This window comes from Euprymna scolopes, chromosome 2, assembly GCF_053919585.1.
Source record: "Euprymna scolopes isolate OS-2025 chromosome 2, ASM5391958v1, whole genome shotgun sequence".
In the NCBI taxonomy this organism is placed as follows: Eukaryota; Metazoa; Mollusca; class Cephalopoda; order Sepiida; family Sepiolidae; genus Euprymna; species Euprymna scolopes.
In genome coordinates, this window is record NC_136483.1 from 7,714,694 (window position 1) to 7,731,608 (window position 16,915).

Below are 16,915 nucleotides of genomic sequence, written 5' to 3' on the forward strand. Positions count from 1 at the left end.
CTGTTTTAGCAGCTCCTGTCCAGATGTTGCAGTAGTACTCCATCCTTGGACGTACTTTACTTTTATATAGATAGAGAATTGCATCAACAGTGAGATGTCTTCTGGAGCGGTAGAAGGATTCCACCATTTTTTCCAGCGACCTTGGCAACAGACTTGATGTACGTGTTCCATTTCAGATCAAGAATAAAGGTCAATCCCAGAAGCTTGTCAAAACATGGAGCCTCCCCAAGACGAGAGCCATCCATTTCAATTGATGCCAGATCGTAATAAGAGCGTCGGTATTATAAAGATATAGGCTTGGCTTTAGATGCATTAAAAGTAACCAGTCACCTCTTCCCCCATTGTACCACGTACTCAAGATCAGAGGCGATAGAATCAGAGAGAACTTTGTCATTTACGGCTTTTGATGTGTTGTCAGATGGTCGTGTCATCAGCATAGATGTCAACGAATGATTTAAGTATGGATTTTGGGAGATCATTGATGTAGATCTGGAAGAGAGTTAGGCCAAGGATGGACCCCTGATAGATTCCAGCATTAATACTGAGGGCCTCTGATTTCTGCCCATCAACCACTACTCTTATGAGCCTATCAGAGAGAAATGATTTAATGACTGAGAAAACATTTCCAGTTATACCGGAGTTGGAAATCTTGTGAAGTAGAACTATATGCCATACCTTATCAAAGGCCTTTGATATGTCAAGAGCAATTGCCCTAGAAAGGCAGCCTTTGTCAAGAGATTCACTAATCATACGAGATATAACCGTTAGCACATATGCTGTAGATCTTGCAGAACGGAAACCATATTGCATGTCGCTAAGAAGGTTTTTTTTCTTCTTCTTTTTTTAATATGGATTTTTCTACTTCTTTTTTAATATGGATTTCAGAAACATACTCATTCTTACCGAATACATGAAAAATGTTTACTGCACAACTGAGTGAACAGATCTACTACTGTCTTAACGCTCGTGCCCTACTGCCCGAGGAATAATAAAAAAAAAGCTGGAATGGAAAAAAAGGGCACATGACTTATTATAAATTGATTAAAAAATCTTGAGAAATGGAAAAAAATAAGAAAAAGAAAAACAACAGGAAAATATAATAGCCATGGCATGAATTGATAACAAATACAGAATCCCACAAGCAAGAATTGAATGCCTAAGTATGTACAATATATTTGACAAGATTATTAACATTATTAAGAAAGCATTAGGAATATGGCGACTGGAACTGACAGCTGGAGGACAGAAGCCAACTGATATAAGAATATAACGAAAATCTTCGAAGGAGACTAACTATCACCACTACTCTTTACCATAGCCATGACGCCACTTAACTACATACAGAAAATATGTCATTATGAATACAAATTTAAAGGCGCATGACAAAGTATAAGCCATATATATATATATATATATATATATATATATATATATATATATATATATTACCTGAAACTGTTTGCTAGAAGCAGAAGGAACTGGAAATTTTGATAAAAAACAACCAGAATATTCAGCCCAGACATTGGAATTGAACTTGAAATCAAACAATGTGGGTTACTAGAGATGAAAAAGAGAAAATCCGAGACACCCGGAAGTATAAAACTGAAACTTACACTTATATCTGGGAGTGCAAGAAGCAGACACCATGAAATGCCCAGAAATGAAAGCTAAAATTGGATAAGAGTAGCCGGGAAGAACAAATAAACTGTGAGAAACAAAGCTATATAGTAGAAATATATTTAAGGGAATAAACACCTGGGCAGTATCGCTAATAAAATATTCTTGACCGTTCATATAATGAATTAAAGAAGAACTCCGACATCTTGATCAGAGAACGAGAAAATTAATAACAATGCACAATACATAACATATAAAGACGGCTCTATGTGAAAAAAGCAATAGGATAAGTGAACTGTTAAACGTATAAGGCACAGAAAATATTTAGAAAATCCATAGTACATAACATAAAAATATTAATTGGACAAATTACAGAAAACCATAAGACTAGAAACCAAAAGAAAAGAAAAGAAAATTGGGAGAAAAAGAACTACATGGACGATTTATCAGAGTAACAAAAGAAGAGAACCATGAAACCAGCTAGATATGGCTGTGAAAAGGACGCATGAACGGAGAAACAGAATTCATACTGACAGATTCACAAATCAACGCAATTAGAACCAACTACATCAAATTTAAAGTAGATAAAACACAAGAAAACTGTAAATGTATACTATGTGGGCAAGGAGACGAAACGACGAAGTGAATGCAGCAAACTAATTTAGGAATATCATAAAAGCACGACTACATAGGGAAGACATGCACTAGGAACTTTGGAGACGACTGATGAAGCTTAAACACACAAAAAATGGCACAAGCAGAAACCGTCAGCAATACTTAATAATGAATATCACAAACTCCTATATATACAAACGGATAAACCCACCTAAGCAAGCCAACCGGATACCATACAAGTTAACAAGAAGGAAAGACTTGTCATGTTGTAGATTTTGTCGTCCCAGCAGGCATAGAGTGGAGATGAAGGAAACTAAAAAGCAAAGCAAATCTACTAATCTTGCCAGAGTGTACAATGGAATGCGAAAAATTGGAAAAAGGATAACAGCATTAATAGTAAGAGTGTACAATGGAAAAATTGGAAAAAGTCAGGATAACAGCATTAATAGTAAGAGCGCTAAGAACAATACCTAAAAAATTTGAATAGATAATTGCATGATGTGACTATCTAGAGGAGCGATACTGCTCCCCATTGAGGATATTAAGATCCCCTAAAACCCTGAGTAGGGTCGCATAATTATGCTGAGATTGTCTGTTAAACGACGATTGAATCCCGGACAGCGGCAGGAGACTTATAAAAAAGGATGAATTTATTGTGTTTTTTAAACACAGAAAGATATTTCGTGTTTAAAAAAGTGAGAGGAAATGTCATTATAAGGTGGAATGAAATCATACAGTCTACCTATCTGAGTGACAGGTTTGACATTTGGGGTGGCGTGTTAGTGGAAACTGAGTTTTGGCCCCAGATTCGCAGGCTATAGACGACCTGTTGAGATGCACACACGCAAAAACAGTTGGGAATTCCCCGTTTGACGTGTTGGACTGTGGTTGGTCTGGCGGATTGCCCCGACCAACCCTTTTACCTTAGTACTTAAGCAAATGCCCAGGCCGATTCTGGCAGATTAAGCCAGGCCCCTGGGGAGAGAGAACCTAAACAAGGGATATCATCCCTGCCTGTCCGTCGCTACAACCGCGATCGTGGCGAACGAAGAATAAGATGTTGGGAAATCTTGATGTTTCTTGTGTAATCAAACTGAATGCTGTATATATGTAAAAGCTTGTAATTTTGTGCAATTAACTCTTTCGTAGTTAGAACTCCCTGAAATATTAGGAAGACTTATTGTCAACCAAATGTTGGCAGGGACCAAGTGTCCTTGCCAGCAAGAAATTAATGGCATGCGGCTCTTGCGATAATTCAAATTAATTTGCATAGCTTTACGAAAGACGTGGAGAGTACAAGATATTCGATGAGACCTGTTCTCACAAAATCTCTAAGTGATATATCAACGGTTATTTTCAGTTGACAACCTTTAGTTAGAACCTTTGTGAAAACTTCTGCTTAATATTAATAATAAGGGAAAGAAAAAAAAAGAAACGGAGGAGGAAGAAAGAAAAGAAGAAAAGAAAGAAGTAAAATAATACCCAAATATATTTTATATCAATACTAATTTTAGTAAAACAAACACTGGTTGTGTGATGGTCAAAAAAACAAAAAAAAAAAGTGACAACCGTATGCAACTATGACTATGACTGGTCCCCCCTCGCCAATCTTTCACGAAAAACACCCGTCTAGCTGAATCCACTGTCAAAAATTTCCCCCACTCTTTATCTGTGCCTAAATCAAAACTTAGATTCCATGAACAAAGCTTCTTTCTTAGAACTGCACGCCTGTGGAACTCTGTTCCGTCTGCCTGCTTCCCACCTGACTACAGCTTTAATGTCTTCAAGTCCAACGTTAAGAAATTCCTAATGAACCGCCCTCTTAAGTAAAGACTTCATCAAATCTCCACAATAACGTACTGTACTTGCCTTGATAAGTGGTGACCAAAAAAAAAAATGAAGCAATGATGTTTGGATTTTCAGTTGCAATCACAAAGTAAATTCTCGGGGAAAAAAAACTGCATTATTTCTGAACCATCAAAACACAGAATAATAATACCTTAATAATAAAGCAAAGCATTCTGTCCTTCATAAAACACCCGAATGAAAAAAAAAATGCCTTATTAATGTGGAATCCCTTACATGTAAAGTGACCGATCTCTACGGATATTTGACCCCTATTCATCCACTAGCAATGCCTACAGCTGGCCATTATATCTATCCATGCGTAGCTAACGCGTTTGTCCTGAATGACCAAGAAAGGTCGAGAGAGCTATTACAAACAGACCAGTGTACGTATGTCTATCGAGTCCAACGTACAGAGTTAAAAATTTATGCTTTAGGTTGGAGGGCAAACTCGTTAGCGACACCGACCGACGTATTGCTTACGGCGTGCGCTGTCCAGTACGAATGTAAACTTGAGGTAAAGAAGGGGAAAAAATGATTTCCGGTGTGCGGATTTTAACCGGTGAAGCGTTGTGAGGACCTAAGGCCAAACAGAAATAGCAGGGTATAAAGCTTGGTTCGCAAGACTGAGTTGGACTGAGAGATTCGTTATTATTTTGTAGACTTTCCATCTATCATCGTAGATAATTGTCATTTGCGCCGGACACGGATTAATACTGTCAACACATATCTCTTATTAAATATATATATATATATATATATATATATATATATATATATATATATATATATATATATATATATATATATGTGTGTGTGTGTATATAAATATGTATGTGAGGTATATCTATACTATAAAGCTGAATGTGTATGTGCGTGTGTCTGGTCACGAACAGGCTCCTATATTGTTGACTATTTCAAAAAACTGATTACACATAATGATAGAAGATGTATCGAGACACAGGGATGGGTATGTTTGATCTGGCAGAACGGCGGTTCATTCAAATTGTGGGGTCTGCGTTCGCGCCTGGTCCACAAAGTATGGAAATAAAAAAAATTAAAATTAAAAAAAAACGTTTACAAGTGTTTTTGATATAGATGTATATAAGCATAGTTTGATAAGTATGTTCTAACTTTAATAGAGATGGTATAATAAACGTGTGGGTCTGCGTTCGCGCCTGGCCTCTATAGAACGGAAATAGGCACAAACTTTAATAAAGACTTTTCATATCTATCTGTGTAAGTATACTTTCATAATTATGTGTCAGTTTGAAGAAATATGGTATAATAAAGTTATGGGGGGGGGTTCGTTCGCACCTGACCTCCAGAGAATGGAAATATGTCACAAATTTTTACAAGGTTTTTTGATATAGATCCACAGAATATTGTAATAAGTGTTTCAGTATGAACAGGTATGGTATAATAAATGATGGGGTTTATCTATTTTTACTTTCATCATATTTTGCTTTGGTTTTGATACCCCAAATTCGAAGCCATCTCTTTAAAACCCTTCCTTTTGATAACCTATCATACTTTCATAAATCAGAGTCCATTTTCTGTAGGCTGTTTTTGAACCCAGTCAACGACGGGTACTTTTGCTAGTATATATATATTGTGAGAATTTTGAATTGGTTGACTTGCCGAGGGTAGGTGGGTGGGGAAGAAATGAGTGCTGGTAGCTGTGACCAACACGGCCGGTGGTCCATTAATCAAAGAACCTGTGTGCGTATTCCTTACAAGTTAAATAGACATTTCAGTCACGCGTGAATCTCGTCGACTGAGAGTTGGAGTAGATAAAAAGGGGTGGCCGCTTTACTGTTGTTGTAGTTGTTGTTGTGTTTTAGACAAATTACACTTCGACCATCGTTAACCATTTGTTACTTTTACAAGGAAAAACTGCTTGTAAGCGACGTCGGCATTTCGTTGCAAGACTTAAACCGTCTTTTCCTCCCCCCCTCCAACTCGTCGGTATGCTAATTCCGACACATTGCAACGAAACTTAATTAGTAAGGAATTTATTTCTATTTAAATTACTGTCTTTTTTTGTGCATAAATATCTGCGTCAGTAACGCACGTGACTTTATAAAACAGTAATGGCCGTCATCTAATGAAACAAAGTGTAACTGATTCTTTTCCGTTTTAAAATACATATATTGAAACGAAATTGATTTCTCCTCTTTGAATTTGGATTACACTAGTGTTCAACGGAATTTATAACATGGATGATTTAGTCTCAATGGAGGACCTGAAGCTGAAACAAGAACTTCTTCAAAGAAAAATACTAACTACCTTAGAAGGGTTAGAAAAGGAAGAGAAGAGTTCTGAAGAAGTGCTTTTTCTAGTTAAGCGAGAAATAGTGGACTGGTTGGAAGAGCTTGAGGGTGTCTCCTTTGGCATGGAGGAATACTTGGCTGCAAGAGGAGAAGCAGAAGCATTGGCAAGCTTAAGTCTAGCTTCGTTCCGCTTTAAATATGAAACGGGACAACATTTAAGTTCTCTGCGGATAGCTGACCAGAGTGAACACCCAGCAGTTACCTCAATGGAAGATGTTGACTCAACCTCTAGTCATGGCAACTCGGTTACTCCAGAAAATGAGAGATTGCCACCCTTCAAACCAACAGCCCATTCTTCATTTTCTGTGGAGCCATTTAAAATAAAGTTGAAGAGCCCACGCTTTCATGGGAAGGACTTCGACACCAACAAGAGGAGCTTCAAGGACTTCTTGACAAGGTTCGAAAATTGTGCCACGTCCATCACATCAAGCACGGAAAGACTATTTTTTTAGGTGCTCCTTGGAAGGTATGGCTCTCCAACTTATAAATCATCTCTCCCCCTCTAAAAAATAGTTACGCTATGGCCCTTAAGCTATTAAAAGACCAATATTTGGACGAAGAGGAGATAAGAGGTGAAATAATTAAGGAAATATTAGATTTCCAGTTAGATAATCCCCAAAACCTGGAAGGATTAAAAAAAATTATGATAAAGACCCAGGCGGATATGTGGGAGCTAAGGGCCTTGTACAGTTGTGACTTATATGACGATAAGTCAGCTGGAGCAATAATAATAAAGTAAAGGGAGAACTCTTACGAATCTCTGGGACTACCTACCCGACATTGTCCACACTATTGAAGGAAACAGCAAGAATAGTGAAACAAATGCTAGTTGCCAGACAGCCTACCAAGGTACTGATGCCCAAACCTAGGCTGCAACATAAGGTTAAGCCAGAGGAGACGATCGAAACGTCGTCTCTTAAAACTTTTACCGAATTGATATCCCAGGTTAGATGCGACTTTTGTAAACATTTGTCTGAGGACTGTGGCAACTATGAAGCCAGGATAACCCAGTGTAGAGAGCTGCGGCTTTGTTTCCGGTGCCTAAAGAGATCTCACTTGGGGAATATGTGTCCATTAAGGATATCAAGAAAAATGTCTTGCCATAGTTGCAACTCTAAAGGACACATAACTGCTATGTGCTCAACTGTTACGAGGAGTATGCAGATTGATACCTGCATACATACAAAAGACGAACATGCTTTCCTTTCTCACATAATTGAAATAATAGTGCAAAGAGGCGATACACTAGCAGTCAAACAACTTATTTTGACTCTTTAATTTTAAAGAAGCTAAATTGCCTCTCCTTCGCAAAGGATAAAATAATGGAAGTAAAAACCTTTTTAGGAACGAATCCTAAAACATTTAAGGAAATCTCGTTGGGATTGAATTTGATGCCCGGCAAAACACATACTCTTCAGATTCTTGCGACCAAGTTGAACTTGTCTCACAGCTTTGAAGGACTTACTCAGATTCTTGGAAATTTAAAGAATCGCAGACTGGCTGCAAAGTTTAATGCAAAGGGGGATTTGGTTACTATAGAGGGGCTACTAGGAATCGACGCAATCCAGTACCTGGAACCTTTAAAGATAGATCCTTGCATGTATGGAGCAGCATTCGAGACCAAAAAAGGATTAATCCCCTTTCGAAACAGGTGTTCTTTTCTATATAAGCACCAGATTAAAAACCAAAAAAGAACACAAATTAATTATGCAGATGTGTTGGCGAAAACTCCACCACTTTCATCTTACAGAATCAACTAGGTCGTTCACCCAGAGGAATCCTACCCAGACCCTCTAAAAAATTGGTTTGAAGAGAGTAGTGTCCAACGAGGGTTGGAAAACATGTTCAACCTTGAATCTATTGGATTACTCATTGACGAGAAATTATCCACCTTGAGTGAGGAGAAGGTTAAGCAGTTTAGAGATTACATCACATACAAAAATGGGCTCTATCATGTACAACTTCAGTGGTATGAAGATAAATTAAAATCGGTACCGTCTAATTACAATGCTGCTATTCGGGTGCTAGAAAAGGTTAATAAGGATCTGGAGAAACACTTGTATAATCAGTATCTGCAAGTTTTTCAACAACAAGAAGACGAGGGTATTATTGAAGAAATAATTGTGCCTCCCAAACAATTTACAGACTATATATGGATTCCCCATAGGGTAGTGCTAAAACTAACAGACCAGACTACTACCAAGGTGAGACCGGTATTTAATTGTTCTTATAAACATAAGGGCTCATTGAACTAAGCAGCATATCCTGAGTGAACCTGATGAGCGACATGTTAAAATTGATGATCCGATTCCGAACAAACATATATGTCTTGTTGGCTGACATCAGAAAATCATTTCCGATAATTCGTCTGGCATCGGAAAAGGATGCTAATCGGTTTTGCTTTTTTTCTGAAGAAAGGTGAAAAATTACATTGCTACAGGTACAAAACCTTTATTTTTGGCTTCAATGCAAGCCCTTTTATTTTATATTACGTGTTGAAGTTGCATGCAGAGAAATTCCTTTTGGATGAATGTTCGGAGGCACTGAAATCCAGTTTTTATGTTGACAACCTAATGAAAACTGCGAATAATTCAGAAAATCTATCTGATTTGTATATCTGTGCGAGAAAGCGTCTGCAAACAGGAAATTTTAATTTACAGTCTTGCAATTCCAACTGTGTAACACTCCAAAAGAAAATGGAGGCAGATGGAACGTTATAAGGATTCGACTTTGGTTGGGAAAAGGTGATGGGGTATCAATATTACCCTGTCCACGATTCTATAAGAGTCTTCCCACCATCATGCGACTTGGAGGCATCAACGAAGAGGAAAATATTATCGGAGACCTCAAAGGTGTCTGATCCTTTGTCTCTGTATCTACCTGTGACGGTGCGAGGTCGTTTATTGATGAGAGAAATATGGAGACAAAAACTGAATTGGGATGATATGGTTCCTCAAGGTATGAGTTCAGTTTGGAGAACGTTGGCAAAAGATTTATCAGCGTTAGACTCTGTATCTTTCCCCAGGAGGGTTATAGATATAGTCGCATATAGGTTTGCGGTATATGGTGTACAGGATGAAAATTCATCCTTGGTATTTGCCAAAGCGAAAATGGGTTCTTTGCAGGGAAAACCCCTCCCAACGTTGGAACTTCTAGCAGTATTTTTAGAAATGAAATGCTTCCCTTTTATAAAAGAGTCCCTAAAGGACATTCCTATAAAAGACGTCTATGTAATCACAGATGCTCAGGTAAGTTTGTCCTGGATTTTGGCTGACTTCGTCCAAACGAAAAATGTATTTGTACAGAATAGATTGCAGGACATAGCTCAAATGTCTGAGAAAGTTAAATCTGATTTTAACATAAAGATAAACTTTCAGTACACTTCAACAGATGACAACCCGGCCGATTACAGAGGTTTGACTATCAAAAAATTTAAGGAAAAGTTTTCTCTTTGGTATGAGGGACCGAAATGGATAAGGCAGGAATAATCCTCCTGTTGCCATCGTGAGTTGGGATGCCTTTCTAAAGTTCAAATGGAGCGGATTGGCGCTTCAGTAAATTATGCCGCAGAGAATGAAGTGGCTGCATCAGAAGTCAAATTGGAAAAATTGTCCAGTTTAAGTAAGTTGATCAGTGTAACTTCACTGATATTCAAGTTCATCAACAAGTTAAAAAAAGATGGAGATCGATCCTGAGTTACAAGCAAATGCCTACCTGATCAAGACGATGCAAAAACAATCCTTTTTAAGGGAGTTGGATTTAGTTGGACCCTGGAGGAAATAGCATGCCTAAACTAGTGAAGAATTTGAATCTCTTTTTGGACCACAAGGGCATTATACGATCGATGGGAAGAATAGGAAAATCGGAATATCACTCATATGAGGTCCAAAATCCTATTTTATTGGGAAAAGAGCATTATCTAACAAGATTGATTATTCAAAAATACCAACAAAGAAGCCAACAGTGACGCTTGGCCACAACTTTGAATGAAATACGACTGGCAGGTTAATGGATACCACAAGCCAGACAGGCTGTTAAAAATGTGGTTAGTACTTGTGTGAAATGTAAACGCTATAATGCCGTTTCCTTTTCAATACCAAATTCGACCAACTTACCAGCCTCTCGCGTGAATTTTGTCAGGCCCTATCTACATACCTGTGTGGATTTTACCAGCGATATCTATGTTAAAGGACAAGAAAAAGACTATAAAATGTACATTCTTCTATTTACATGTATGAGTATTAGGGCTGTACATTTGGAACTGGTTCCAGATATGACTGTGAAATCATTTAATCGGGCATTCATTAGGTTCACAAACGTGAATGGAATCCCTACACACCTTTATTCGAATAATGCTTGCACATTTGTTGCTGCTATCAGAATAAATTAACCGGGGCATGATAGCGGACGAATTCAAGGAAAGATTTAGGCCATATGACTTAAAACATTGCACAAATCCACTGTTTTCACCTTGGTACGGTGGTAGTTGGGAGAGGTCTATCAAGACCATAAAATCTTGCTTATATAAAACAATAGGAAGAGGTAAAGTAGACTATTTTGGTCTACTAACAATTTTGTATGATGTGCAAAGGGCAGTAAATGTCCGCCCCCTGACATATAGGAGCTCTGAGGATGCTGATCTGAATGTCTTAACCCCTAACTCCCTCATGAATGCGAATGTTTGTAAGGGAATAATAATGCGGTTGGAAAACCAGGACCTGGAAACGATCGATCCTATTAGTAAACCCAGTTTATCAGGAGTCTAAAAAAACTGTTTTATTCTCTTAAAGTTTTTTTTCTTTGTGGGGAATGTGTCTGAATTTTGAATTGGTTGACTTCCCGAGGGTAGGTCGGTGAGGACGAAAGGAGTGATGGTAGCTGTGAACAACACGGCCGGTGGTCCGTTAATCAAAAAACCTGAGTGCGTATTCCTTACAAGTTAAATACACATTCCAGTCACGCGTGAATCTCGTCAACTGAGAGCTGGAGTATATAAAAAGGGTGGCCACTCTGCTGTTGTTGTAGTAGTTGTTGCTGTGTTTTAGACAAATCACACTTCGACCATCGTTACCCATTTGTTACTTTTACAAGGAAAGACTGCTTGTAAACAACGTCGACATTTCGTTGCAAGACTTAAACCGTCTTTTCTGCTCCCCCACCCCTACTCGTCGGGATGTTTTGGTTTTTATACCCCCAAATTCGAAGCTATCTCTTTACAACCCTTCCTTTTCATAACCTATCATACTTTCATACATCAGTCCATTTTCTGTAGGCTGTTTTTGGACCCAGTCAACGACGGGTACTTTTGCTAGTATATATATATATATATATATATATATATATATATATATATATATATATATATATATATATATATATATACTGTTTGAGAGATAAATATATGCATACGTTTTATGTATATATTCAGCATATTTTAATTGGGAGATTTATTTATGCTGACTAAACATGAAATTTACTTTTTAGAACAAATATACAATTAGTAAACTATTCAAATATTATAAGTGTATTCATATAAAATAATATGAATAATATATAAATATACATATCGTGTTGGAATTGTTTACTAATTTTTTATATCTATCATTATTATAATTCTATGTATCTACATAGATTTTTATGCCATTGTTTTCAGTAATTCATTATTCAAAAAACCAACAAACCCCCCCAAAAAACAGTATCAACGAACCATTACTTGGAATAGAGTAGACAATAGTGCAGTACTCCAGCAAAAATATAAAAATCCAGACTCCCCATGCGCGCGCGTGTATGTGTGTGTGTGTGTGTGTGTGTGTATAAATATATATCAGTTACAATAATAAAAATTCTGACGAGGATAATACTAATTATGATAATAATAATTCTGATTTCGTTTATCAACGTCTCCCTGGAAAGGGATGGGATTCACTTCCAGAGAATGTCCCTCAATCCTTGCTCCAAACCAGGAGCTTCAAAGATCAAGGGTTTTCCCAAAGAATGTTGAGGATACCTACAATCGCAGAAGTCTGAAGACTGCCTAAAACATCGGGGATTCGTAGTTTTTTCAATTGTCCTTCCAGGCGACTTTATACTACTCCTAAAGTACCTACTACACTGGATTATTTGTGTTTTAACCCCGTTGATACGCCTTATCTCCTAGGCCAATGGAGTATAATTGCTGCACTACTCGTTCTCCTTCTCTCTCACATTCCTGTCCCAGGGTACTGAGAAGTCTACAATCTGCCAGTTTTTGAGACCTTATCAATCACGACCAAATTCGGATAATTATGTTCAAATTGCTTGGCCGTTATGACACTTTCGTCCCACAATACCTCTACATTTCTATACTCACTTGTTCCCACTTCATCAGGCACCTTCTCAAACCACTTTCAAGCAGACTTCACCCCAACCTTCTTACAGACGTTCCAATATATCCAGAATCCCATGCGATTGTGTATTTTGCAGTACTCTCTCTCTGGACCAATCCACTACACCCTGCTGCAAGGTGCACAATTGACTGTGAGGTCTTGCCACAAATCCGGCATTCTGCAGCAAATTCCTCTCCTAGAATCACTTTTTTGAACAATCGTGTTCCTAATGCCTACTCTTGTGCTGCACAAACATAAGTTTCAGTACTCTTAGCCAGATACCCAGCTCTAAGCCATTGCCATGGTCTTTCATCAGCTACTTCCGCTGTATCCTGGAAGAACCTTCCGTTCATTTTCTTCCTAGCAAGTTCCTCTCCCTTTCCTTTATCCATACGTTTCACATAATCAGCCTTGGTCTTACATACCCCCACTTCATTAGCCACAACCTTAAGCATCCACTCTTCACTTCTAACCATATGCTCCTTTAACGACAAATCCCCAGTTCTAACACTATCTTTTACACTTTTCAATCCTATCCCACCGGCTTTCGTCTTATTCAGACTCGCTACGCTACTTCGAATGTGGAATGTAACAAACATTGCTAAAACTTTTCTTGTTTTTATATCCATGGCATGCAAATCCTTATTCTAAAATTCTAAAATTGCCGCACTGTATCTCAAAACACTGACTGTCCATGCATTCACCGCCTACATCCTCCAACTCTCTCAAATACTTATACCCTGTATCTTCTATTTCTTTCATGATTTCTTCATTTGGCAGCACTATTCCATTCGAATGAACCTTTAATCCCCTTTTCATCACGAGCACCGCACATTTACTAATCCTAATCTCCGTCCCGATATCTTCCAAATATGCCCTTACGAGCTCTACCAGTCTCTCCATTTCCTTTTAATTTCTACCGAATATCTTCAAATCATCCATAAACAGTAGAGGGTTGAGGCGTCTTCCACTAGATCCAAAGTTATACCCCAGTTTCTCCTTCTTCAGGAGGATGCTCAGTGGCATCATTATCATTACAAAAAGAAGTGGAATATTCCACGTTTATGCCAACCTGACCCAGCACCTCTCTGTTTTCTGTCAGCACCGTTTCCCATTGAGCCATACTTGCCTCCAAACGCCCTGCCACATTCTCAGCAACCTTCATCATCAATAGTGTTTCACGTATCCATGAATGAGGAACCATGTCATAAGCCTCTCTGTAATCGATCCATGCTGCACTCAGATCCCCTTCTTCCTCTTTGCATCCTGCATTACTGCATTACTGCTTTATCAATAAGCAGTTGCTCTTTGGTACCCCTCAAGACTTTCCGACATCAAGGAAAGCATCATTACTCACAAGATGTCCATATTTTTTTCCGCAAAGATTCCAGTTAACGGTTTCAACATTATTGGTAGACATGTAATTGGTCTGTAATCGTTGGAATCTGTTCCCCGTGAGGGATCTTTCCAAATTACTGTCCTCTATCCTTTAATAAGCCAATCAGGGACATCTCCCGACTCTATGACCCTTTTCAGGGCAGCAGCTATATGTGAATAAAGGCATTGGAACTGTTTGAACCAGAAGCCCATCACTCCATCTGGACCAGGTGTCTTTCAGTTTGTAATCCGTTCGTATGCCAGCCTTCACGTCATAAATTATTATCTCAACGTTCTTCATATGCTTTATTCCTGATAGCCTTTCTCTGACCTTCCCCAACCAGCTAGCCTTCTTATTATATCGCCCTTCCACAGACCAAATCCCACTACAAAACTTCCTGACATCTTTTACATTTGGAGTGTTGTTATTCCCCGCCTGTCTACTACCATCTGATTGTTCCGGAAAAGGCTGTGGGGACGCAACACTTTTTCCAACTAAGTTCCTAATTTTCATACCGCCAGCGTAGACCTTCTCTTCAACATTGTTAGAACAGTCATCGTTCCCTTTTTCAGCAATCTATACCTCATTTCAAGCGCGACCTTGGTTTTCTGTCCTAGTTTAACTCCTTTTCTTATTCTTCGAATCCACAAATGTCTTTCCGACACCGTTAAATACTTTCTTCAAGCCGCCTCTTCTAGTATGACCTTTTATCCTTTATTTCTCTCTTTTTATTCTGTAATAATCCAAGACAATTCGTAACAACGTATGACGCTGCATAGAGAAGCCTGTTTAGTTCCGTAATCGATATGTTCTTTCTTATGATCTTGTGAATTATTCCTTGAACTATTTTTACCTCGCTTTTCACCTTCCGCCTATCACTACTCTTCGTTAGGAATATTTATGATCTCGTCTCCAAGAAGAACCTTTCTTAACTTCTGAAGTACTTCTTTTTCTACAGAAGTCATATCTCGAACTTCATCACCACTTCTCCATACATTTGCTCCTTTCACTGGTTCCATTGTTTAAGAGTCATTGATCACATCTGCCTTGGATCCTTTTGTTACATGGGCAAGGGCTGTTACCTTTCCATGTAAATAAGAAGACAGTTAGATCAGTAAAAATTAGATTAGCATAAGCCTAGAATCGAACCCTGTACGCATAGTTAAGAAATGGAATGTTAGAAATTAAGTCTATTGTTAAGTCTTTTAGAAATCTGAATATGAAATATGTCTGTAAAAGAATGAACAATGCAAATAAAATTATATTGTTTAAAATAGGTTAGATTAGAATTGAGGATTCTTTTGTTTGTCCAAAGTGTGTTGGAACAACATATGTAAAGCCACGTTTAATTAGTCACGTTTTAACAACACACTTCTGACGTCATAGACAAAGGAAATTAGAAATCTTTATCCAGTAACAATGAAATAACAATGTCCCTAATTCACTTTGAGGAGTGTAACTATTTAGCAGATATATAACCTCTACAAACTAACCCAATAACATTAACTAACCACGCGGGGTCGCAGAAATACATGGATTAGAACGCAGGCGCCGAGCAAACCCTCTCAGTGGTGACGAACCCAGTAGATCTTTCCAGATCATCCGTCTAGGAGAAGGAAAACTCTTAAACTAAACCAAAGAGGAGGGAGGCCTCTTCAGTCTTGGATGACAACCTTCCTAGAGCTGGTGACTCAAACAAATTACCAGTTTGCAAACCTAAATTGCTTAAGGAGTAGATAGGTCCTGCCTATCGCCAGGCTTCCATACTCCTACTTTGCCTATTAGTCAGGCGCAGAGATACTATCACAGTGATTCGACGGAAACACCCATTGGTAGATCTTGTTTCTTGTCTAGGGCAATGAACGCCGTTTCCCCACTCCCGACACACCCCACCCCTAATGCTGGGCACTTGAGAATGCTTGAGTACCATATATGCCTGAGCAATTAGATTGGGTTGAACTTTCTCTGATGGGTTGAGAGTACCGGATTGACAGTTACTGGCTGCTGTTTCCGACTGGTAGTACAGGAGCCCTAACTCTTTGGTAGCGCTTAGAGCGGCTGCTCCATCAACATTTGTATAATATCGGGATGTTTGCAGTGCCATGGCGCGCATGGAAACGGACCTGCACTCATCCCCGGTGGGCTTTCCTGAGGCCACAGTCCTAGTTGATGGCGGGTCAGCTGATGGTCTACTTGTGATGCATGTGTGATATTCTGCCAAACCTCCTGTTCGGCTTCCCCTAGCCTAACTGAAACTCGTTAAAAAATATGATGACAGTACAATCTAAAAATAAGCTTAAACCAGGCTTAGGGTCAAACAAATCCAACTTGCCTCCTCCCTTGAGGCTTGCATTCACAAATATCCGTGGGCTTAAAACTAATTTAGCTGATGTTGAAGCATTTCTCCTAACAAATACCCCGGATATCTTAGCAGTAAGTGAGACTAACCTACACTCCTCAATCCCCTCTAACTACTTTAACATGCCTGGATATCTCCCACTCTGCCGTAAGGACTCTTACAGACATATGCACGGACTTGGAATTTACATTCGTAATACCCTTCCCTTGACTAGAGAAACAAACCTAGAAACGGATGATCAAGCCTTTATGTGCTTTAGACTAATCATGCAACACAACATTAGCTACTTTTACTTTCTCTACCGCTCTCCCTCGACCCAAGACTGCACCATAATAAACAAAGTATCTGACAGCATAGACACAGCACTCTCCTTCGACACTAGCGCCCAAGTACATGTATTTGG

General features: G+C 38.6%; 1 protein-coding gene across 1 annotated transcript; it reads left to right on the forward strand.

The window, feature by feature from the left end:
• Window positions 1-8,251: 8,251 nt before the first annotated feature.
• Window positions 8,252-8,665, forward strand: LOC145303084 (uncharacterized). The gene has a single exon (XM_080144690.1). The coding sequence runs from the start codon at window positions 8,252-8,254 to the stop codon at window positions 8,663-8,665; it is 414 nt and encodes a 137-aa protein (XP_080000816.1).
• The last annotated feature ends 8,250 nt before the right edge of the window (window positions 8,666-16,915 follow it).

Excerpts from the sequence above, each read along its gene's own strand:
- LOC145303084 (XM_080144690.1), top strand. The coding sequence starts at position 8,252 with ATGTTCAACCTTGAATCTATTGGATTACTCATTGACGAGAAATTATCC.